Source organism: Pinus tabuliformis, chromosome 7 (genome assembly GCF_031772625.1).
Source record: "Pinus tabuliformis cultivar Carrire ecotype Pingquan chromosome 7, CPIR1, whole genome shotgun sequence".
Classification (NCBI taxonomy): domain Eukaryota; kingdom Viridiplantae; phylum Streptophyta; class Pinopsida; order Pinales; family Pinaceae; genus Pinus; species Pinus tabuliformis.
In genome coordinates, this window is record NC_142293.1 from 1,189,744,721 (window position 1) to 1,189,769,793 (window position 25,073).

The 25,073-nt window shown below is 36.1% G+C and overlaps 1 protein-coding gene across 1 annotated transcript; it reads right to left on the reverse strand.

Annotated features, from left to right (window-relative positions):
* Positions 1 to 2,667: 2,667 nt before the first annotated feature.
* LOC149251697 (pentatricopeptide repeat-containing protein At2g13600-like) lies at positions 2,668 to 4,925 on the reverse strand. Its single transcript, XM_089459527.1, has one exon. It carries the CDS (start codon positions 4,787 to 4,789, stop codon positions 2,834 to 2,836), a length of 1,956 nt encoding a protein of 651 aa, XP_089315653.1. The 5' UTR covers positions 4,790 to 4,925; the 3' UTR covers positions 2,668 to 2,833.
* Positions 4,926 to 25,073: the final 20,148 nt, after the last annotated feature.

A 25,073-nucleotide genomic window follows, 5' to 3' on the forward strand; every position in this document is an offset into this window, starting at 1 on the left:
CATTTTTGGAGTAAAAAAATAAAAAGATTAAAAAATAATAAAATAATAAAACTATTTTTTCAACTCGTATTTCAACTTATCTCCCAAGGTTTTACTCAAATTTCGAGTAGGAGTACTCGTTGAATGCAAAATTTAATTCATCGTCCAAAGAGTACCCATGTTGCATACTTTTGATAAACCCTGCTACGCAAAAAATGAGAAATACATGAAAAACATGATTGCAATCACGTTTTTTCATGTATTTCTCATTTTTCGTGTAGTAGGGTCCATCGAAAGTATGCAACATGGGTACTCCTTAGATGAGGCAATCACGTTTTCCATGTATTTATCATTTTTCCTGTAGCAAAGTCTATCGAAAGTATGCAACATTAGTACTCTTTGGATGAGGAATCAAATTTTGCATTTGATGAGTGTTTTCACTCAAAATTTGAGTAAACCAGTAGGGAGATAAATTTAAAATACGAGTTGAATTTATTTTTTTCCCTTTTTCCCTTTAAAATTTGATGATGTAATCTAATCTTATTTTAATATTTCCACTATTATTTTATAATTTCCTTAGGAGGCTCATTTTAAACCTCAAAATTCCCCTAATGAAGTGTCCCCACAACTAAAAAGAAATGGCTTAGAAAATACAACTTCCTTAGAAAAGAAGAGAGGAAATTGAACCAATGGTGGACACAAGCAACAATCACCCGAGCTAGATATTATTAACTATAGTCAAATAGAAAGGCCTCCCAATTTCATACAATACATGGGCAACCAAAAAGGATTCAATGTAATTCGATGAATTGTAGCGGAAGTGATTTGTTGGTACAAAAACTTGATTGGTTTGAGCCAGTTCACCAATTCTTTTGACTTGGTGAGGATGATGCAGTAGAGTTGCACATAACTAGTTTGTATGCAGGCAATGTTAGTTTGAATATGTTTCTAAATTAGTGACCTGTTGCATAAGGACTGGAGTGTTTGTCTTTCTTTTTGTTATTTCTTTTTAGGAAGAACTTCAGGGAACAAAAAGAGGGATAGAAAATTGAAATAGCTCCTATTAAAAACCAAAGACAAGCACATGGTGACTTAGAACATGGAATCGAATTATCAATTTCAAATGGTAGGTCCACCATATTCATCAAGGTTTTCCTGGATGTTTCTGTTATTGCTCTTGCTAGTTGTGATTGAACAGATACTCAAAGGCTTCAAACCTGCAGGACTTCACCAATGCTTGCTGCACTATATCTGGTCCAGGGTATCTAAAATCGATTATAGAGTAACCTTAACAAGTACCTATTGAGACACAGTCCCTTGCAGGTCTCCACAAATGCAGAAATAGGGAAGATTGCAAAAATATGAAGGCACCAGTATATTTAATTTTTGAAGCATTTATGATCCAATCCAAGTTGAAGGTAGTTGACAAGATCAAAAATAACTTCTCCAAATAATGACAGCTTCTATTGTTTGGGGAGGTTATTTTCCACGTGATGGAAGAAATAGGTTTGCTTAAGAGCTACAGTTCTTTTTTGGCAATAACATTTCCTTTTTTACGTCGCTATAAGTTGGAAAATGTCCATAAGTAGTTCTTGCTGAAATTTTCAAGACACCAAGGATACATACAACAGGTTAAAGAGCGCTTGTGTAATTCAAAATTGAAAGCACACTGTAGCAGAAAGATCAGTAACAGTGCAATCTCTATACATAAAGCATGTATTCATGGGCAGAAGAGTAGAGAAACCAACATTATCAAAATGATGCATTCATTTTAGGCTAAGGCTTGCTCTACCCTGAGTAGCTTTTATAAAATGAATGGCTCATTATATTCAACAAACTCTCAGGCAAAAAACATTTCCTTAAATCTAGTCTTGAACGAATGAGGAGCTCAAAATTAGAAACCCCAAACTGAACCGTCAGCTGCTAATTCAAAATTTCTACTGGTAGCATGTAGACAGAGGGGTTATTGCTTACTGTGAACTGGATAGAAACATATGTTGTATATAGGAAAAAAGTGCAATTCAATGGATGCAGCTGTAGTTTGGTAGGTTCTCCTAAAGTAGATAGTTAAAACAACGGATTCATGTGTTTCTCTGATCTGTTGCCATATTTAATTTGATGGATGTAAATAAGAATACACAAGAATTTGGAAATGACAAGACATTTTGAGCGAATTGAAAAGCTTAGAGAAGTGCCCGGAATTCATAGTTGAACTAACAGGTAGTTTAGAGAATATTAAAAGTTAATTTGGATTTCAACCCTTATTTTTCGGAAGAATTTTCTCAGTGGAGAATCAAAACTGTTGGCATGTCTTTCTATAATTTCAGGGTTTGAAATCTTTGAGACAGGCAACATAGAAGAATGGAGGCCAACATACATGAATTTTCTTAGTGCTCTCGATGATTAGGCTAGGAAAGTTGTTATTAAGGCTAAAATTAATATCCGTCTTCTTGCCAAGGCCACAGGGAATTAAGATAGTTCAGATCTTCCACATTATACAGCAGTAAGTTTCCACTAGGCCCACAATTTGCATTCCTTGTGTACCAGGACTCTCTCCAATTGTTTCCATGGACAGCCTCTTCAACTCTGCCAAAACTTTCTGTGTAAATCTTGGAGATAGAATTAGTGGCACACTTAAAGTTGCCAAGGATATCATTAAATGTGCCAGGCAGCATGTTATGAAAGCAATAAGTAACAGTCAGCTTTTGGATAAAAGAGGCAGAGAATAAGCTCCTTCAGTTCATCCTCCACGTTCTCTTCTACAAAAGGCTTCTACAGGGCCACGTTTGTGAACCAAGAGCTCTCTTTACAGGAAATCGCTACACGCCTGTGTGCTTTTGGCTACAATCTATGTTTATCCTGCAAGAAAGGTATGTAACTCCTTGTTGACCTCAATCCAGCTACATCCTGGCATAATGTTTACTCTCCTATCTTTCATCATTTTCCTCACCTTTTCTTTGTCATCCCACATCCCAGCGGCTGCGTAGATATTTGACAGCAGCACATAATCTGCAGAAATGTTAGGATTCAACTCAAAAAGGTGTGTTGCTACACGTTTCCCTAGCTCTATATTGTTATGAATTCTACATGCCCCAAGTAAACATCTCCACACAACAGCATTAGGTTTTATTTGCATTTTCTTAATAAATTCTTCAGCCTCATCCAAGCAACCGGCACGACCAAGAAGATCAACCATGCAGCAATAGTGTTCAACAGTAGGAGTCAGGTGGTAATGTCTACTCATGAGATTGAAGTAATGCCACCCATCATCCAAGAGGCCTGCATGACAACAAGCAGACAAAACAGCAACAAAGGTAACACAGTCCGGCTTCAAGCCTGATTGTTGCATTTTCTGAAAGAGTTGGAGGGATTTCTTGCCCTTGCCACTGCCATGCATAGCATATCCTGACATTATTGCATTCCATGCAACCACATTTTGTTCAGGCATCTTGTCAAAGACTTTTTGGCCATCATCTATGCTCCCACACTTGGCATACATATCTACAAGAACACTCCCCAGACATGTCTCAAACTGAAATCCACTTCTAATTAAGTCTTCATGGATCTCCTTGCCCTTTTGCAGGGCTCCCATGATAGCACATGCTGGGATAATGCTCATGAGAGTGACCACATTTGCTTTCAATCCTGTCAGCTGCATTTGATGAAAAAAATTTAACGCTTTATCACAGTCTCCATTATCCACATATCCTGCAATTAATGGAGTCCAAGACAACAGATCTCGCCTAGGCATTTCCTGAAAGAGCTTTAGGGCCTCGTCAATATGCCCATTCTGTGCATATCCTGCAATCATGGCATTCCATGAGACCAAATCTCGTCTTGGCATTTGCCAAAAGAGCTTAATGGCCTCATCAACATGACCAATCTTCACATATCCAGAAATCATCAATGTCCAGGACATAACATTCCGTTCTGGCATTTTCTGAAAGAGCTCCAGTGCCTCATCGACATATCCATTCTGTGTATAACCTGCAAGCATTACATTCCATGAGAACAGGTCTCGTCGAGGCATATTCCAAAAGAGCTTCAAGGCCATGTCAATACGTCCATTCTGTGCATATCCTTCAATCATCACTGTCCAGGAGACCATATTTCGTTCAGGCATTTTCTCAAACAACTTCAAGGCATCATCAACCTGCCCACTCTGTACATATCCTGCAATCATAGCAGTCCATGAAACCACATTTCGTTGAGGCATTTTGTCAAACACTTTACGTGCATCCTCAATGGATCCGCATTTTGCATACATGTTCACAAGGCCACTGCCCACAAATAAGTTAGACTGGACATTTGCTACAACTATCTGTTGGTGAATTTTTTTAAGACATTCCAACTTAGAACATGCAGGAATAACACTAGCAAATGTCACCTGATCCGGCTGAATGCCTGCTCTTTGCATTTCGTAATACAAATCCAAGGCCTCATGATCACACCCTTGTCTGGTATATTCTGCAATCATGGTAGTCCACGAAACTAAATCTCGATCAGGCATCTGCTCCAAAACTCGGCGAGCATCTGTCAGACTCCCGCACTTGGCATACATTGTTACCAGCTTGGTTTCCGAAGAAATCTCCAGCTTAAATCCAATTTGAATGATGTGGGCATGGACTAGTTTGCCTGCTGAGATTGCTTTGGCCTGGACACAACCTTGTAAGAGAGTATCATATGTACTGGAATCTACCCATATGCCTGGGCTTTGGCTTTCCATTACACCCAATATGATTAGTGCCTCATTCAATCTTCCTTCCTTGCACAGTCTCCAAATATCTCCCACGACAGAGATTTTCACCATTACGGTGCGAAGCAGTTCTTGCGAGATAAGCTATTCTTCACCTATTCAACTAAACCAGTAGTTTATTGATAAAATTGATGTCATGACAAGTTTCGAGCAGTGATCAAATTTGAAGGGCAGGTCTTAATTTTATTTAGAAGGGTGCAAATTCAGGTCGCCCTTTCATAATGAAAAGCATAAAAAAAAGAAGCAATTCAATTGACAACAGTAAATTATCTTCAATTTTTTTTTTTAACACATGGTGAATCGGTAATAGTTTGGAACTAATATTGAGTTCGAAGACAACATACTATTGGTTTTCAATGCCTTTACAATGTTGCAAGCTACAAGATATTCTTTAGTTTATCAAGAAAAATAACCCCTTCCAACACATCTGCAACTCTAATATTCATCGTACACTTCATACGCATTGTAACCAACTGTGTTCATAACATTTATGTTCGCCAAATGTTATGTTTTTTGTCTTTGAATTACTATTATATTACGCAGAGATTGGTGTAAGAACATCCAAAAAAGAATTAGTTTGAGATGAAAGAAAAACTTTACATCTCAACATGCAGTTGAAGAAAACATGGGGCAGAAGAGCCTCAATAAGATGATTTCACAGCACAAATTCCACTATGCCAAGAGTCATTTGATGTGGTATGGGAAATTTCCATATAAAATTGATACGAGTAGTGAAGAAAATATGTGTAAGAAATACAATGTTATCCAAATAGTAAAAGGAAATTCTTTCGATTCATGATCAAACTATGGTTAATGGGATTTGTAATGACAAACATGCTACATTGGACTGAAAGAGTGCTTTTGGTAGTTTTCGAATGATGAGTAAAATAGATGTGGCATTTGAATAAAGTATCTAAGGAGATGGAACTCCTTGTTGCTCTAACGAATGGTTATATTTTACATCAATTCAACTTCCCCAATAGGACATGTTTGCCATCTGTGGGCCATTTTGCTCAGATAGCTAGATTTCTTCAATTTTCTGGGAGCAACTGGGCCATTTTGCTCATATAAACAGGTTTCAATAGTTTCTGGGATTAACTGAGTATCTTTGGTGGAATAAATACCTTCACCCACACTTAGCACCTTAGTTGAAGAGTTATTCCTTAAATGTTACCCAACTAAACTAAACATTATGATAATACTCATAAAGTTAAGAAAACCATGCTTACCACATCAGAGCATTTTTTTTTCTTTGATAAAAGAAACTCTTCTCCCTTGCCTTACAACATCAAGAATGGCCCCTTTTTAACATGTTTGTTGCATTCTCTGTTGTTTGGACTTCATGCAAATGGCACTTCTGCCCTTCTTTATCTGTTTCATTTCAACAACTTACAATTCCACTCTTGGGGGCCAGGAATTCCCTTACCACAACTAATTTCTATCATGCATATTTTGTAATGTCTTGCTGCCTTTGCTTTTGTGGTTTGACATTTATCTTGTTGTATCATTACTTCTTGGTCTTTGTACTAATTCACCTAGAGAAGGAACTTGTACTAATCTATTTGGAGTAGTAATTGGTGTTTCCTCTCACTAGACTTCCCTTCCAACAAGAATAGCTTGAAGACCTACTAATCTGCATTTACAATAGAGTATATAATTGTTGCATATGGTAAATAATCTAAACTCAAGGTATGATCTTTGATCTTCTAAAAATCTTCAATTGCCAGCGTTTGAAAAGCTTCATTTTTTTATATATTGAACTTTTCTTTTATACAACAGTTCCAAGTTCAAATGTAATAATTCTCCAATGCTTAGCATGTCGTTTCTTATATGTTGTTTGAGAATTTGTGAGGTTAATGTGTATTGTTTATGGATTTGTTGTTTGAGACTTTGCGAGATTAACAATTTTACTTAATGATAGAATCTTTCCACTGAGCACATCGTGTATATATATATATATATATATATATATATATATATATATATATATGGTACACTGTTCAATACCTCCACACACACACACACATATATATATCAGTGTGTGTATGTATGTAGTACACTGTTCAATACAGTACCTCCAATTCCAGCAATGTTGTATGGAAAACTTTCATTCTAGCTTGTAAGATGTTTATGATAGATTGTTTCTCCTGTGCATACCAAAGTTTCTTTTATAACTTCACTATATCAGTATTTAGTACAATGTTTAATTCAATACCTCAATTCTTCCAATTTCATACAAGTAAAATTGTCAAAATCGAATCTGATGTAACATCTCACACTTACAACTATTGATTGTGAAGCGCTGGTGTAACTATTCTATGTTGTCAGGTTTTTTATGATAATTTCCATCAAATTTGTTTGGCAGAAATTTATTAGAATCATAGTTTGATTTTTCATTGAATATATATATATATATATATATATATATATATATATATAATTTATTTATATATTAATAAATAAAAAATATAATCTAATAAAAATGATTTTGCTAAATTCTAAGTAAAAATTCCAAAACATGATATAACAACATGGATCATTGAAATAACATATTCCAACAAAAATTGTTTTACCAAATCTCAATTAAAAACTCTAAAACATAGTATAACCACACCTTGCTATTGCTGAGCACATAGACTTATAAATGAAAAGATATTAAGACGCTGTGATTTTTACCATTATCAAATTGAAAGCTATCAAGCCTTAATGGTTTTTATTATTAATAGATAAAAATAATAATGACAGAATTTGAAAAAAATGCAGCTCTCTCGTGAGATAATTGCTCATTGAACAGACTGCACCAACACTAGCGAAATCATGAAGAATAGGAGTAGAAGTCTAGAGAAAAGTCTAGACAAGTTGGGAAGGTACCTTAGAACGATATTGCTTGAGAGAAACAGTGCTCACCGGAATCTTTGTACAAGAAACTCTCCACCCTACACACTCAACAAAGTCGCTGAAAACAATGAATGAACAAACAAATCACCTTAACAATTTTGAAAATAATTAGATGAATTATTGTTCACAAAGAAATCAAATCGATAAACACCACACTATACAGTACCTTAAAAAAGTATGACTCTGTAGTAGTATTCTTACTATTCACTGGCGCTTTGCACCCAATGCTCTGCCCTAGACACTGGAATCAAGAAATTACAGTAGTATTGTTACTATTCACTAGGCGCTTTGCACCCAATGCTCTACCCTCTCGAAGCTGGAATAAAGAAATTAAAAACAAATTGACAAAGAAATGTTAATCCAAAAACACCTACAAATAACAAATAAATTACTGAACCAGAAAAATTAGAGATTCCAATTGCTGTTAATATTAATATGAAGAAAGTTTAGATCTCTCGTACCTTATGCATCCATTCAACATAGAAACGAGCTAATTCATCCATCCATTCAACATAGGAACAACCTAATGTGTTTCATTGAAATACTTTTGTTTCCGAAATGTTTTCCTCTTCGTTCTGCACTGGTTGGCCCTAATCTCGATCGTCACCGACTTTCTGTAAAATCTAGCATGGAAAGCTTTATTCCATTTGAATCTAGCTTTATTTCATTTGAAGCTAGCATGGAAAGCTTTAGGCCCAAATTAGAAAATACAATTCAAAAGGAAACTGTTGTTTTTGAAATGGGAGCAACTCGGAAACTGTTGTTTCTGAAATGGGATTTAACATCAGTTGAGAAAGGAAATTTACAAGTTTAACTATTGTAATTTGTGATAGAGGCACAATGCACTGACAGTTGGAAATTGAAATTCTCAAAGTCTGGATTTCAGAAAAAATGAAATTTAAAAAAAAAAATTAGACGAGTTGACAACTTAACAGCCCTTCTTAAAAAAATTTATAATATTATTCCAATTTCTTTTTAAAATGGCAAAATTCAAATTTTAAATTTTTTTTGACTAGTAAAATTTTCTCCCTACTTCTGTGACGTGCCAGAGGCCCTTTGAAGGGCTCTGATGTGTTCAAATTTGATCACTAGTTTCGAGGGACCTCACATCTTCCCTATTTAGATATGCAAGGACGATAATATGAGAACCACAACAACGAGGCATGTGATATTTCCAATTCCCTGGTTGGTCTGCTCATCACCATTACTGTACATGGGATCTTCAACATGAACCATAGGGCCATACTTTGGCTTGGGACATCTATAACTACAATAGTGTGATAGTAGAAGAATAATTAGTTTCTATCATCCCTAGGGAGACATATGCATCTACAATACTATTACTAGTAAGAGAAGATTAGTTTCTCTCATCTTACTGGATTGAATCAAAATAGGTTATTAGAGGCACTCTCGAACTTAATGTTTTGTCCTCACAACATCTCGACTTGTAAAAATAAAATAAAAATAACATGATTTTAAAATTAAAAAAAAAATAATAAAAAACAAATTTATATTATTAATAATATATTATTTGTTAGGTAAGGTAAATTTGACATGGTCAATTTACCAGCGGTTTTTGAGTTGCAAGTTTATGAGAACTCATGATATAAACCCATGGCATTCATGTGGAATATAGCCTATTTTTAAAAGGGAAATTAAACCAACCTAGATCCATCATAACTCTGGATCTACTAGGTGTTGTCGAGAGGGATCAAATCTCTTGAGATGCAAACCTCTTTTAGAGTCAAAAGAGATTTGATCCTTGTCGGTGCTTAGTAGATCCAGAGTTATGATGGATATAGGTTGGTTACTAGCAATTGCACCAGACGTTGTGAAAGAAACACCGTAAGTGGGTACCATATGGAAGAAGAGCATGGTGTTAGAAAGGTTGTCATCGATGTCAAAGGAGAGTCGTCATCGATGTCAAGAGTGTGAAGGTAGTCACAAGTATCCTGTGATTGGAGCAAGAAAGAATCGATTAATGAAAGGTTCGATAAATGTTGTATTTGGTATTGAATGACGATTATGGATGTGGTAGATCAGGTTATGGTGCATAATGGTATGAGTGTTGGATAATTCTTGCTAAGCCCTTTCCATCTATATGTGGTAAGTCACGTAACTCCTCATGGTTGAGGGGATATGCCCCCTTAAAGTTGAAGCCCTGAAGTTGGGTTAAGGTGCCCCAAATGAATCGTAAAGGCAACTCTATAATTGGTTTAAATTTGGCATTAAAATTTCATAAAATTAAATATTACTTTTGGGTAGAAAAAGGGCCACCCTCTCAACCCATTCTTGCTTAAATTATTAACCAAGTTGGCCTTAAAAGAGGAATTTTGATTATGAAAATAAATTTGAAAAAGGCATTTAAGGTTGACCTCTTTGTGGAGATACTCTTTAAATTGGAATTAATTTAATTACGGCAAGTCGACCCTCTTTTTTGTGCCTCCTTGCACAAGTATAAATAGTGTATATGTGAACCCTCAAAGATCATCAATTTCTTATGATCTATTCATGTGAGTTTCTCTGAGTTTCCGAGGTTGTGGACTATAATGAAAATTTGATGAAGGGTCGATTACGAAGTTTCTTCTTTTAGCTTAATTTGTTCTAGCACACATTAAGTTTTGCAAGACTGTTTTTACAAGTGAATTTTTGCTAACAGAGCATATTGGGTACAATGATGGTGAGGTTTTGATGCTATACCACCTATGTTGTGCAATTGCAATGAAAACACTTGTAGCATCGCATTCAAGATGGTCGATTGATGAGGTGAGATTGAGTAATGAGTGTGGGCGATCTGATTAATGAGTGTGGACAATATGGTTGAGACTTGGGTTTAGTGTGATGGTAGTGTAAGTGTGTTTTAGATCCACATGGATAGTTTGTCATCTTAGTAATCTGAGTTTCAATAGCTACATGTGGATGGAGAGTTCGATGTGTTGTGTGATTTATGAGCGATGGCCATGGAGTGTGTATGGCTATCTAAAAATGGATTAGTATGCCATTTGGTCACAATGTGTATTGGAGCTTGAATTATATCCTTTATCTGATGTGATTTTGTCAAAATATATGGCACATAACTAGTCTACATTAATCCAAGGTGTGATGTGATCAGTGTATGAATGGTCTACGATGGTTATTCTAAAAAAACATCTATAAGGCAATGATTTTAAATTGCAATCCTATCACTCGATCTGAGGTTAGACAGAGTGTTTGGTGGTTGAATGTAATTAGATTGTGTTTGAGCATAAGAATAATGTGTTATGTTATGGATTGATTTGAAGATCAGAGGTAGTGCGCTTTAGAGACCAAATATATGTCTCAGATCAACCATTGTTGTGTGTTGTGGCATCCTCATATGTAATGTGATTTGATGTTGGTGTAGTGTTGTGTGATGATGGTTAGATAAGATAAGATAATTATATTTATGTCCAACTAATGACCACAAAGTAGGTCAAAGGGACTGTTGAGTACAATGATGTCTATACAAAGCGGGAGAACCAAACGGTCTCCTATAAAAGATACAATGCATGAAGTAAATCAGCATATGGCCCTAGCAGAGAAGATCTAGGAGCTAATAGGTCTGAGGATCAAACCCATCTCTCCTAACATCTGAGGCTGAATGGATAACACTGAAGAAACTCAACAAAGTTTGTTGGCCCATGAAGATTCGGTGGCAAGTGCAGACTATCCACTAAGTGTAGAGATGTTGAGAGTGATGTGCAATGGGTCTACACTTTGAGCATTGGATCGATTTTTTGTGTGAGTGATGGGATTGATAGTGGAGAGGTAGAGTGTGATTAGACCCCAAGCGAGTTATTGTGTGATGGTTAATCTATGTGTAACAATGTGCACCCCTGTGTAAATGTTAACAAAAGAGAAACGACTTACGATCAATGTAATTGGTTAGTTGTTGAGGTTATCATAAATGTGCAATGAAATAGAGAATGACAAGAATTTTAGGAGCGATGGATGTTTAGTAATTTGCAAGCTTATTTAATTGTGTCAATATGATCTGACAGAGCAATTATTTATAATGAACTAGCGTGCAAACCAATGTGTGATGCATTGTTAACAACAGAGACAAAGTATTTGCTTCATATTGTTATTTATGTATATTGTTGCTAGTTGTGACAGTGTTTTTGCGGGTTGATCTTAGAGTTGTTGCAGAGGTTTAATTCGCTATTGTTAGTTGTCGATGCACATTTATGTCAAGGCTGTGTATTTAAGTGTATAGTCATTACTAAGTTTGTATTAGTAGAGAACACATATTGATCTTATTGATGCCATGTATAGTTGATGTATAATGCTACTAGGGTATGTGTTTGTGTGTCGTATAGTTGAGAGGATAGAGTTGATGTATTCCCTATGTTGATGTATTGTTTCATACGATGCCTTTGTATTGAGAGTATGGTTGAGTGGGCTTGAAATTTGAGTATGCTGCCAATCAGAATGATGTTAAAGCTTTGTTACTAGGGTTTGATATTATTTCTAAATAAATAAAGTGTATGTTTTTAGCGGTGAGAATGACGTTGAGTTGTTGAGCTATGGTTTGACAATGACTATGAGTTGTTGAGGAAAGTTGGTTGTTTATATTGCAGAGAAGTATTTTGATGTTGTTGTGATTGAGCAGAGAGCAACTTAGTGGATCCAATTCGAAAATATATGAAATGTGGTCCGCTATGGTGATTTGAAGGTTGGTTCCTTCAGGGAAAGTGGTGGCTTTTCAGTCAAGGAGTAGTGGCTTCCTTCGGGTGAGTGCTAGAGAGGGGGTTGGTGCCTCCAACATATCAGTGTCTGCAAATGTTGTAGGAAGTGGGTTCTTCCATCAAGTGATGCCTGAAGTGAGTGGGTGCTCGTTGATGATTGAGGTTGGTGCCTCATAAGTTGGTACTTGCATACTGGTTGGTGCCAATACATTATAAAAAAAGACTGAATTAAAAAGAAAACAAAGACAAATGTTTGGTTGTTTTTCTCTCGGAAGGGTTTCCACCTAAAATATATGTGTCTCATGTGTATGCTTTTCATGGTGCTTTTGTATTGATTTATGTTGATGTTTTCATGATGTGATGATGAATGGTGTAATGGTTAAAACTGGTAAAATTTGATTAATAAGCCTTGATACTAATTCAACCATGCCCCCCCCCTTTCTATGTATCAACCTGGTTTCCAACACATAGATGAAGATAGATGTGATATGTTATGTGATCTAAATGTAACCCAGTTTGAATCAAAGATAAATCTTAATGTTGTTTTGTTGGGTAACCATTTATTATTGGGACCTCTATATTTCCTTTATCACGTGAAAATTCAAATAAAGAATTAAAATTTTAGATATTTGAATGATGGGAAATTGAAAGTTTGAAATGTAAACTTATGTTATTCTTAAATTGATATACAAACTTGAATTCATAAAATTTTCTTATATTAATCTACAAACACAACTGGAATCTTAAAAACATCAGGACAAATCATCAAGGGTTTATTCCTTTGGATCAACGGAACAGAAGTTGAGAGAAGATTGATTTCATGGTTTATATTATTGTTGAATTAAGGAGTAATGAAAGATGTGATATATTTGAAACAAATAAATTTGTAGATATGGATATTGAAAAAAATAATGTTATTAGTCATAAATACAAGGAAAATGGAACGTTGGTGGTTACTAATATTAACAAGAATATTGGAAGGCTCCCTTTACCAGAAGGTTTTATAGAAGATGTTAGGGAACATCAAGAAGGCCAAAAAAAAAAATTGATATCAATTTCAAAATGCCAGAGAAGGAAGAAAAGGACATATATGACCACGTCAAAGTGTACTAACAAACTTGGTTTGAGAATTTACTCTAATTATCAACAAATTCCAAATGTTTTATGTGGACTGGGGATGTTATTATTTCTACTTCCCAAGGAATTTTGATGGATCAAGAAGCTTAACAGGAAAAAATTGGAATATTCTTTTGGAACACATTCCCAAGATCTTTGTATAGAGATTCACAAAGAAATGATCCAATTGATAGAAGTGTACAATTAAGATTGTATCCAAATAATCTCACATTTATTAACAAATCTAATAGGTTTTGCTTTTATAAATGCTTATCGATTTTTAAAGATATAATGATATCCTCTATTATTTATATCTATGTATCCACAAGCATAACCACACATATATTATTATATTATTAAGGATTCATTTAATTAGTTTCTTTAGGTATATTGATATTCTTTATATGTTGATTATTAGTATATTAATCTCTTATTTTCAACCTTTAATTTATTATTATAACCATTTTATTTTTATTCTAAACTAGGCTTCATTTGTTGCTTGTGTTTAACATGCTTTCCATGTTTGCAAAGTCGAAGAGTATTATCTTTTTTAGATAAGATACATACTACTTATTCCCTCGTCTCCACTTCCAAAAAATAACTACACAACTTGCTGAAAATGTTATTTTCTTTATGCTCTCTGCGTCAAGTTATGTTCAACCACTGCTAAAATTTGTTGATCTCGACCCTATTCACTCGATCCAAAGTTCGACCTTACAATATTGTACTGATGGGTAGGAGCTGGTTGAGGTCGTTAACTAATATAATTGAGCAACCACCAAGAGGGATGTTTCTTTGTTGTGGAAATCCTTCTTGGAGGCATTCATCGATGTGGATGAAAATTTGTAGCCCAATGAGGCTCAATTCATCAATTAAGATGTATAGAATATGCTTAAGTTCTTCTTGGAATGTTGCAATAACATTGTCTTCTAGGGGCATAAGATATTTTATGGGCAAGTGGAGGGAAACATGGATTGTTGATGCTTGTATCTTAAATGTTGCAGCACTAGTAGGAGAAAGCAACATGATTGGTGAAGGACCCGAGCTAATGGGGGATTCAATTCTTTCTTTAATATAGTGTAATAGGAAGGATTTTATGGTTCTAACAATACCTTGTATAATCATTTTTGAAGAAGGGAAAATTTCTTTTTTTGAAAAATGATTAGAAATAATACTGAGAGCTTTAATGTGAAAAATTTCTAAACAAAACTCTATTACTGCAGTCACTGATTTATTTCACCTACTTATTATTCCCAATAAGTTATTTATGAAATCCCTTCAGTAAACATTAAAATAAATTCTACTACAGATATCACATCATTATACAGAAATAAATATATGCACAAGAATCAATCACATCAACACAATTATTTTTGGACAATTGTCCCCGGAAAAACCCAATGTGGGAAAACCGATGCAGTAGAGGAGGGTTTTATTAATCTTCAGCAACAATCACTTTTATAGAAAAATTTAGATAGACACTGAGAGAAAACACTTGAGACTTTTTCTCCGAGACTTTCTAACACCCTGGAGAGATTCCTTTCTATATTGCGTCAGCCCTGCGTCATTTTGCGTGGCTTTGCGCAGCTCTAATCCCTCTCTATGTCATCCCTACGTCCTCTAATCTGTGTCTCCCTCTGCACTGTCTCTCAGAGTCCCTGTGTCACTTCTTCTGAGCTCCCTGACTGCTGCTAATCCCCCCTCTTCCTCCACCCTGCAACTCTCCCTCTAAAATCGATCTCCTTCTCTTTGAGAATCGATTTTCCTTGAGATATTGAGTATTTGCTAGTGTGTCTCCAAATGACCCTCAAATCTTCTCTTATAATTTTCCTGTTGACAAATCAATGGTCGAGATTAAGTCTCTAATAAACGACTAACATTAAAACAAACTTGATCATCGTCTCTTAGAAGCTTCTCATCCTTATCTTTATTAATACCCATAATTACTTTTATTTTCCTAAGTTTAGACTTAGGAACCCAATAAAAATATTAATTATTTTGATAACTCCTCATCTGGATGGAATTTCTCAAAACAATTTATGGGTCTTCGATATCTCAAGTGCCTAAGCCTCTTTACCAATTTTCATGGCTAGATCACATTCGATGCTACCACAAATAAGCACTCCCTCTTAGCGAGTAATGTGCTCTAGTAATGCTTCACCATGGAAACATCACAATGATCCTCCGCATTGGTACCTGTGTTAATGTCTGGCCTGTTGCCTTACATCATTTGCACCACTTCTTTCTGTATTGCTTCCCATGACACTGCTACAGCCACTGCTACATCTGTACTGCAACTCCCTCTCAATCTGCTGCATCATGCTACCCATAGCACCGCCACTGCTAACTGTTGCACTGCATCACATTGTAATTATCCATTTCTTCTACTGAAATGTATTCTTTACCATCCCCATCTTCTCCCTAAAATAAACGAACTTTGTTCTTCCTAGGGCCTTGGTGAGGATGTCTGCCACCTGTTCTCCTGTAGGAGTGTAGCTCAACTGTACTGCTCCTCATTGGACACAGTCTCTGACAAAGTGACACCTAATATCAATGTGCTTCGACTGATCATGAAATACAAGATTCTAAGAGAGCTTGATGCAACTCTTATTATCACACATGATCCTGGTCACATCCATCCTTCTGCTGAATAGGTTCACAAGCAATTTTCTAAGCCATATGGATTCACACGAAGTTGTGCTAGCGACCATATATTCTTCTTCAGCTGAGCTTAGAGCTACAAACTTTTTTTCCTACTGCACCAGGAAGTCATCCTTGATCCAATGTTGAAATAGTACCTAATGGTACTTTTCTGATCTACTGAAATTCCATCCCAATCTGCATCAGTGAACCCACTCAGTCTGATGTCATTGCCTCTAGTGTATAATAGTCCATGCTCGTCTGTTCCTTGCATATACCTGAGAAGATGTTTTGCTGCTGCCCAATGTGCCCTCTTAGGTTCCACCATGAACTTACTGAGGGTGTTGACAATGTAACAAATGTCTGGTCTGGTATTGACCAAATACATCAAGGATTCTATGAGCTCCCTGTACAAGGTGGGATCAACATCTTTATCTTTTGATGCATCAATTTCTTCCAGTTTGTGATCATTGGAGTAGTCATAGGCCTACAGTCCTACATCTTGAATCTCTTCAAGATTTATGTAGCATATCTCCCTTGTCCAAGGGAGATCTCACCCTTCTGCTGCCAAACTTCCAACCCCAGGAAATAATGCATTTGTCCTAAATCCTTCATGTCGAGTTATGTGGCTAGATTCTTCTTACAATCCTCGATGAGCTTGAATGATCCTGTCAAGAAGATATCATCCACATATAGTACTAGGACTAGAGGCTCATTTTCTAAAACCAAATAGTAGAGATTGGGACCTGCATCACTCTTGATGAACCCCATCTTCTGCAAGTAGCCATCAATTCGACTATACCTTGCTCTAAGTACCTGTTTAAGCCCATACAAGGCTTTCTTTAATCTGCATACATGAAATTTCTTCTCATGTGTCTCAAATCCTTCTTGTTGTTCAATTTATACTTCCTCTTCTATCACCCCGTTCAAGAATTTCGTCTTGACATCCATCCGATGAATCTCCCACCCCATCTGTGCTGCAAGAGATACCACGATTCTGATAGATGTATACTTAGCTACTGGGGCGAAGGTCTCTTCGTAGTCTATTCCTTCCTTTTGATCATACCCCTTAGCCACAAACCTATCTTTGTATTTCTCCACACTGTCATCTGCAACATATTTGATCTTGTAGATCCATCTCGAACCTACCACTGATCTGTCTTGAGGCCTTGGCATTACTTCACAGACATCATTCACCATTATAGAATTGTATTCCTCCACCATCGCATCCACCCATACTTGATGTTGAACGGCCTCCTGAAAACTGGAGGGTTCCCCAACCTAAGCTACTAAGGCCTGGTATATGTTTGGTTGGCTTATCTCCCTTTTATTGTTCCTGGGTGCACCAATGAATTCTTCTGCATCCCGTAGAATCTGTTAGTGTTCCTGACTCGTTCTTCCTCTGGTAGTAGGTGCATCTATCAGCTCTTTCTCTTCCTGTGATTCCTCCTATTCTGAAGGAGAATTTTCGGTGCTAGCTTCCACTGGTTGAAGTGGTTTAACCAATGGCTCATCTTTTGACTGCTACTCGGAAGGAATTTCTCGAGATTTTCTGAAAGCTCTATCCTCCATGAACTTTACATCTCATTGAACTACTACCTTCCTGCTCCTCGGAAGATAGACTCTATATGCCTTAGTATTCTTGCTATATCCCACAAGATATCCTTTCTCTGTAGTTTGATCTAACTTCTTCCTCTTCTCCTCGGGTATACGACAATATGTTAAACTCCCAAATATCTTGAAATGACTAACTTCAAGTGTCTTCCCAGTGAAGACCTGCTCTGGAGTAATCTTGCCCAATGTCGTATGAGGAGTTCTATTTTGGACATAGACTGTCGTGTTGTATGCTTTTGCCCACATGAATTTTGGCATATCCTGATCATACATCATTTCCCTAGCTACTTCCACAACAATCATGTTCTTCCTTTCTACTACTCCATTCTGCTCTGGATTGTAGGGAGTTGTCCACTCTCTTTTGATGACCTCCCTAGCGCAAAAATCAGTGAAGTCCTTGTAAACATACTCTCCACCATTGTCTAAGCGCAACACTTTTATATTCTTTTCTGTCAAATTCTCCACTAGAGCCTTGAACTCTTTGAATCGACCGAAAACCTCATCTTTGGTTTTCAGAAAGTAGATCCAAGTCTTCCTGGAATAGTCATCGATGAAGGTGATGAAGTATGCGGCACCACTAAGAGCTTTTATAGACATCGGTCCGCAGATGTCTGAGTGTATCAATCCTAGTACACTCTTGGCCCTATTGTTACTTCTTGGAAACACTGCTTTGGCATACTTGCCCAGAGCACACCCTTTGCATACATCATCTCGTTCAGTTTTAAGATTTGAAACTCCTGTTACAGTTTTTCTGAGAATTCTCAAAGCCCCATGGTGCAAATGTCCCATCCTTATGTGCCATAGTTCATTCTAATCCTTATCTCCATTACTGCCTATCAGTTCCATTGGTGATTCTAGCTGCAACATGTACAACCTGTTACTTCTGATTCCAATCTAGACCTTCTTTTTCCAACTCAGGTGTTCAACATATACTTTCTCATTAATGGAGAAAACGTCATAGCCCTTTCTTTGAAGTTGAGATACGGAAAGTAAGTTCATCCCCAGTCCTGGCACATGTAGCACATTGGTAGGTCGGAACTGCTCTCATGTTTATGTTTGAAAAACTATAGTACCTTTCCCTACTGGAGTACTCTTTGCCTTATTCTCCATGGTGATCTGAAAATTCATTCTTTCTTCCTGATAATCTGAAAAAAAATTCTCGAATTCCTGTCAAATGTTAGGAAGCTCCGCTATCTATATACCAAACCCCCGAGGAGGCAAAGCTTGCTACGCAAGCAACTTCTTCTTCCAATCTGGAAGCCAACATAGAATAATCATAATTTCTGTCTCTTATGTATTCTTTTGAAAATATGCACGAGTCTCCTAGAGTGGATGCCTCTGCATCATGCTCTTGACCCATAATTGATTTTCCCTTCCTGTCGCCGAATCTTTGCTCTGATACCATGTGAAATTTCTAAACAAAAATTCTATTATTGGAGTAACTGATTTATTTCACCTACTTATTATTCCCAATAAGTTATTTATGAAATCCCTTCAGTAAACATTAAAATAAATTCTACTGCAGATATCACATAATTATACAGAAATAAATATATGCACAAGAATCAATCACATCAACACAGTTACTTTTGGACAATTGTCCTCGGAAAAACCCAATGCGGGAAAACCGATGCAGCAAAGGAGGGTTTTATTAATCTTCAGCAACAATCTCTTTTACAGAAAAAAATTACATAGACACTGGGAGAAAACACCTAAGACTTTTTCTCTGAGACTTATTGACACCCTGGAGAGCTTCCTTTCTCTATTGCATCGGCCTTGCGTCATTCTGCACAGCTCTGGTCCCTCTCTGCATCATCCCTGCGTCTCTCTGATCTACGTCTCCCTCTGTGCTATCTCTCAGAGTCCCTGTGTCACTTCTTCTGAGCTCCCTGACTACTGCTAATCCCCCCTCTTCCTCCACCCTGCAACTCTCCCTTTGAAATTGATCTCCTTCTCTTTGAGAATCAATTTTCCTTGAGATACTGAGTATCTGCTGGTGTGTCTCCAAATGACCCTCAAATATTCTCTTATACTTTTCCTGTTGATGAATCAACGGTCGATATTAAGTCTCTAATCAACGGCTAATATTAAAACAGACTTGATCATCATCTCTGAGAAGCTTCTCATCCTTATCTTTATTAATACCCATTAATATTTTTATTTTCCTAAGTTTAGACTTAGGAACCTATTAAAAATATTAATTATTTTAATAACTCATCATCTGGATGGAATTTCTCAAAACAATTTCTGGGTCTTGGAGATCTCATATGCCTTAGCCTCTCTACCAATTTTCATGGCTCGAGCACATCCGATTCTACCACAAATCAACATTTGATTTATGTTGGGGATAATGAGTTAGGGTTGGTTAGATTGCAAATGTGTGTTTGATGAATATGGTGGATGGAGTGATTGTTTTTAATAAATTGTATACCTATTTCTTGTAGGTTGAATGGGATAGTATGAGTCCAATTATGGTTGTTGTCAAAATCAAGAAGGCTAAGCATGTCAAGGTGATTTAGGTGGATGTCATTAGTGGGGTGTAGCTAGGAGAGTAATTCCCATTCAATAAGGTCCATTGATTGTGGATGTTGGGACTCATTAGTAGGTGATTTTTCATTTACAATACGAGGAAACTTATATTATGGGCCTCTTCGATATCATGGTTGACAAGAACAATGGATTTTGAATTAGTTCCAACATTTTTGCCATTGAATTCACTGATACAAGCAGACTTAATTGCAAGGATAGGATTACTTCCTTTTGCGCATAAAGGGGAGGTGTCTTTTGATTATGCATCAAATTCCCCCCACATAAGGTGGCATCCACGATATATCCAGATCTATCTTGAAGGTGGAATGTTTGTTTAATACCTCCATGACCATCTTTTCTATCTATAGTGCATGGAGGGGAGATGTCAGTAACAAAGCCAACAACGTCAATAATTGAGTTGATGTCTGTCGATCTGATTTCATTAATTGATCTTATGCTGAAATGCATTGTGGGAGCATATGCTTTTTCTCATGGAACATGTTTTATAGTAATTGTTGCATTTAATAAGATCTCTGATTCATTTTTTAAGTTGTTGTATGGCTTGTTAGCCAATTTCGCAATCCTTTTAAGACAATGTGTACATGTCCAAAATAGATTTTATCAAAAAAACAATCTACAACATCGTTAAAGCAAGTAATATGTATCTCTACACCTTCTACATCAAAGAAGTCAAATCTTAAGACTTTGTGCTAACCTTTTTACTTTTGTAAACACATTTTTTACATGCACACCTTTTATACATATAAATTTGTTATATACACGCTCATATATATTAAGTCAATACTTATTTATTGTACATAGTGATTGAATTCATATTACATGTTAGATTAGATTAAAGTGTAGATAATATTTATATGTGTATATAGTATATATATACAACAAATAAGTATTGGCTTTATATATATATATATGCGCCCCGTGTGTATATATAGAATGGTTGTAACATTAACGACAATGTGATCATATGTAAATTAAATTAAATTATATATATAAATGGTTATACCCTTTAATCATGAGAAAGTGGTTGCATCAAACGTGGCCCCTATATAAAGGTATTATGGAATACATAATGGTTATGAATTGATCACTTGAGTAATCATGCATTAGTGCACTTATCTATCTATGTGTCTAATATAAAACCATTAGTTATTGCGGTGCCTTAAATAAATATTCATAGATGCAATTCTATTCACATTTATGCTACTTATTACTAACGTACAGGGCATACACATAGAATTAAGTCATGTTAGTTATTACACGTGTATATTTGTAATACTAGGGTATTTGGAATATACATTTGTTAAAGTATATAAACATTTGTATGTTCGTGATATATTTATACGTTGGTTATATATTTGTATTGCGTGGGTCATATACATATATGTATAATGTAGATAGTAATATTGATTGAGCATCCATATACACATATCTATCTTTTTATTCATTTATACATTAGTATTAGATTACATATGGTTTATAAATATAAACGTATATTTATATATGTATATAACCCATTTAAAGGTCATATTACACTAAGGTGAATAAGAATTAAATTTAACTCTTTTAATATAATTCAATTCACTTGAAGAAATAAGTATGTCATTGATATCAATGGTGATTAACTTAACATATTAGCATTGATAAAATCAAAAATTGAAAACATCAATAAAATCCCCATAAACCATAGAATTCAAGGGATATAGAAGGTTGTTACTCGCCCTATTGGAATGGCAAGCCCACCTCACTTTCGGGCCACGAAACGGACATATAACAAATACATATGAATAAAAGGTATGCATGTAACAAATGTGTGTGTAACAAATGTGTTTATATATATAGATATATAGATAGATACAACGTGGGCATTACTAATATATTACTTTCTCAATCCCATTATTACTCTCTTTTGAAGTTACATACAATTCTAGCATCTGCTTAATTTGGAAGTGGCAATCGGTATCCTTTCCTCAAATTGATGAATATTAGTTTCAAGTCTATATATATATATATATCTCTCTCTCTCTAGATAGATAGATAGATAGATAGATAGATAGATAGATAGATAATTTTATTTTCATAAAGAAAAAAACATTGATTTTATTATAGAAGAGTAAAAACAGTGCATCAAGATCTATCTGGATACAACATAAAAAGTAATATATTTAAAACAGTCCATATACGAAAACAGAAACCTAGTGCATTATCTCAAATCAAATCAAGTATAGAGTGATCTACTATCAGTGCCCATATCGACTTATAGTATCCTGTATATTCCAAAAAAACGACCATGTAGTGAAAACATATAATGGTGTCCAGCCATCCAAAAACGTATTACTAGAGCAGATGTGTGAAAATCTAATACAAAAGTAGTGATGAATGGGAGAGCATTCCATATGTGAATCAATAAGATATGGACATAGCAAAAAGAAAAAGAACAGTGGCAACATGGGTGAGCTCGAAATCAAGGGAATGGCATGAAACCAGCATCGATCGAGCACCCATCCATCTCCAGTGTGATATGAAGGCCATCATTGGAGGCAAGTAGACCCTTCTTAGACATCACATCCATAACAGTGTTGTGCTCCCCATGTATGTGTTGTATAGTGAGTCCTGGTAGTGTGTCATATATATGATTGATGTTCTGGAGCAAGCCCTGTAGATGGGGGTGTGTAATAGTGGAGGTGCCCAAAATATGTTTGATGATGGCATGAGAGTCTCCATATATGCTTAAGTTATGTATATCTAGAAAACATGCAAACTAGATAAATCCCCAACGTGCAATAGGCTCATCCTTCATATTAGTACCACAACCCCCACCCGAGTGAATCATATATTGTAGATTATTATCCATGTATATCCATATACCGCATCTACATCTACCTCTCTATTCAACTCCGTCAAAGAAGCCAGCAGGGAAGGAGATGTACGGATCAATAGACCCGTGTGACACTGAAGGTGGTCGAGGATGTGACATCAACAATGGTTTCATCCAAGGGTGTATCCTATCAATGATCTGGTCAACATTGTGGAATTTATTATCAAAGATGATGCTATTTCTAGCTCTCCATATTTCCCAAAAATTAACTAGTGGAATGGCTCTCCTATGTCTATTAAGTGTACTCCACCATAACAATCATGCTTCTATAGCTATGTGATCAATGTATGTGAAAGAGAGTAAGACAGATAACTTATACCAAACTTGTACAATGATGGGTCATTTTAACAGAATGTGTTCATTGCCCTCCTCCTCTTGCAAACAGAATACACATATTCTAGGTCCCGGAATTCCCCTCTTCTTCAAATTCTCCCAAGTAAGTGTCTTGTTCTTCCATACAAGCCAGGTGTATAAGATAATTTTGTAAGGAATGTGGACCTTCCAGAATTTAGTATACCAATAGTAGTACTGAAGATTATGTAAGATATTTCATATATATAAGCATGTGTCCAGTACCGAAGTGGATGCTTTTTAAAATTTTCCATCCCATCCAATCTGATCTCCATGTGTAGCTTTGTAAATCCCTGCATTACGCAATACAACAACAATACTATTCCAGATCCTAGCCATATCCCCCTCAAGCCCAACTCATCTGCCCCCTTCCAAATAGGAGTGATGCTCGACCAATTCTGGATGGCCTGGTCAAAGTAAAATACACCCTGTGAATTGAGGCAGCTTGTAAGTTCCTTGGAGTAATACATGTACAACTCTGTGCCAAGTATATTGTCCTGATCAATGATTATCTCCTTCCCTAAGCCCATAATCCAACTGGTCCTCTTGATAAACCAGAATATGACCTTGTTGAGACTGTTCTAGATGGTCGATCCATATCCTTTACCCACGAGCCCCTCTTGCATCCAGTGAATGATCTTAATGCCATTAAGATATTTTGGTTTTGATAATATCGCTCATATTCTTGTGCCAAAAAATCCCCTCCATAGTGATTTAATAAGGAGTGCCCAACCAAAAAGTTTGATGTTCAGAATACCCCAACCCCCCATAGACTTGGGCCTAGTGATCATGTCCATCTTTGTAAGGTGAAATTTATGGTTTATCCCCGATCTAGCCCAAATAAATATGGCCATAATACTATTAATCTTCGTAATAATGGATGCAGGGATGCAAATAAATGTGCCCAATAAACAACTAGTTGTTGTAAAATCGATTGTGCAAGAGTGACTTTACCCCCAAGTGATAAGCACCTATGTTCCCATCCATATATCTTCCTGTGGAACCTATCAACAATCCATCACCAGTCATGAACCCAATATTTATTTGGTTTGATTCTGTAGCCCTGGTACTTCAATCCGCAACCTATTGGTTTTGCAATCACCCCAAAGAGGTTTGCAATGTGTTCAATATTCTCATGCATACCTTCCCCATAAAAAAGTTCAAATTTTCCTTTATTCATGTAAAGACCAGATGCGCTGCCAAATATGAGGAAAACGTTATGTAGAGAAGCCCACATCAATCTGGAAATAATCCCAAATATGAGAATATCATCAACAACAAAAACTGTGAAATATCCTAATGTCTCGTCCCATAGGTAGTGGCTGAAAATCACCCCTCAGGCAAGAATTTTTAATATTATGGTTGAGACCATCCATGATCAAAAGAAATAGTAGCAGGGAGATTGAACATCCCTGCCTCAGCCCTTGACCAGCCCCAGGAGGTAACTCCTCAAATGAGATTCTGATTATTCATTTGCATTGTTCATAGTTATATACATGAGGGAATGGTTGTTGAGTTTCATCTCCTGATGACTCTTCATTTTCTCTTATTAATTATTTACACTATTTACAATTGTTCACCCAATCCC

Bases quoted from the DNA above. Each gene is read 5' to 3' on its own strand.
- LOC149251697 (XM_089459527.1), bottom strand. From the start codon at position 4,789: ATGGTGAAAATCTCTGTCGTGGGAGATATTTGGAGACTGTGCAAGGAA.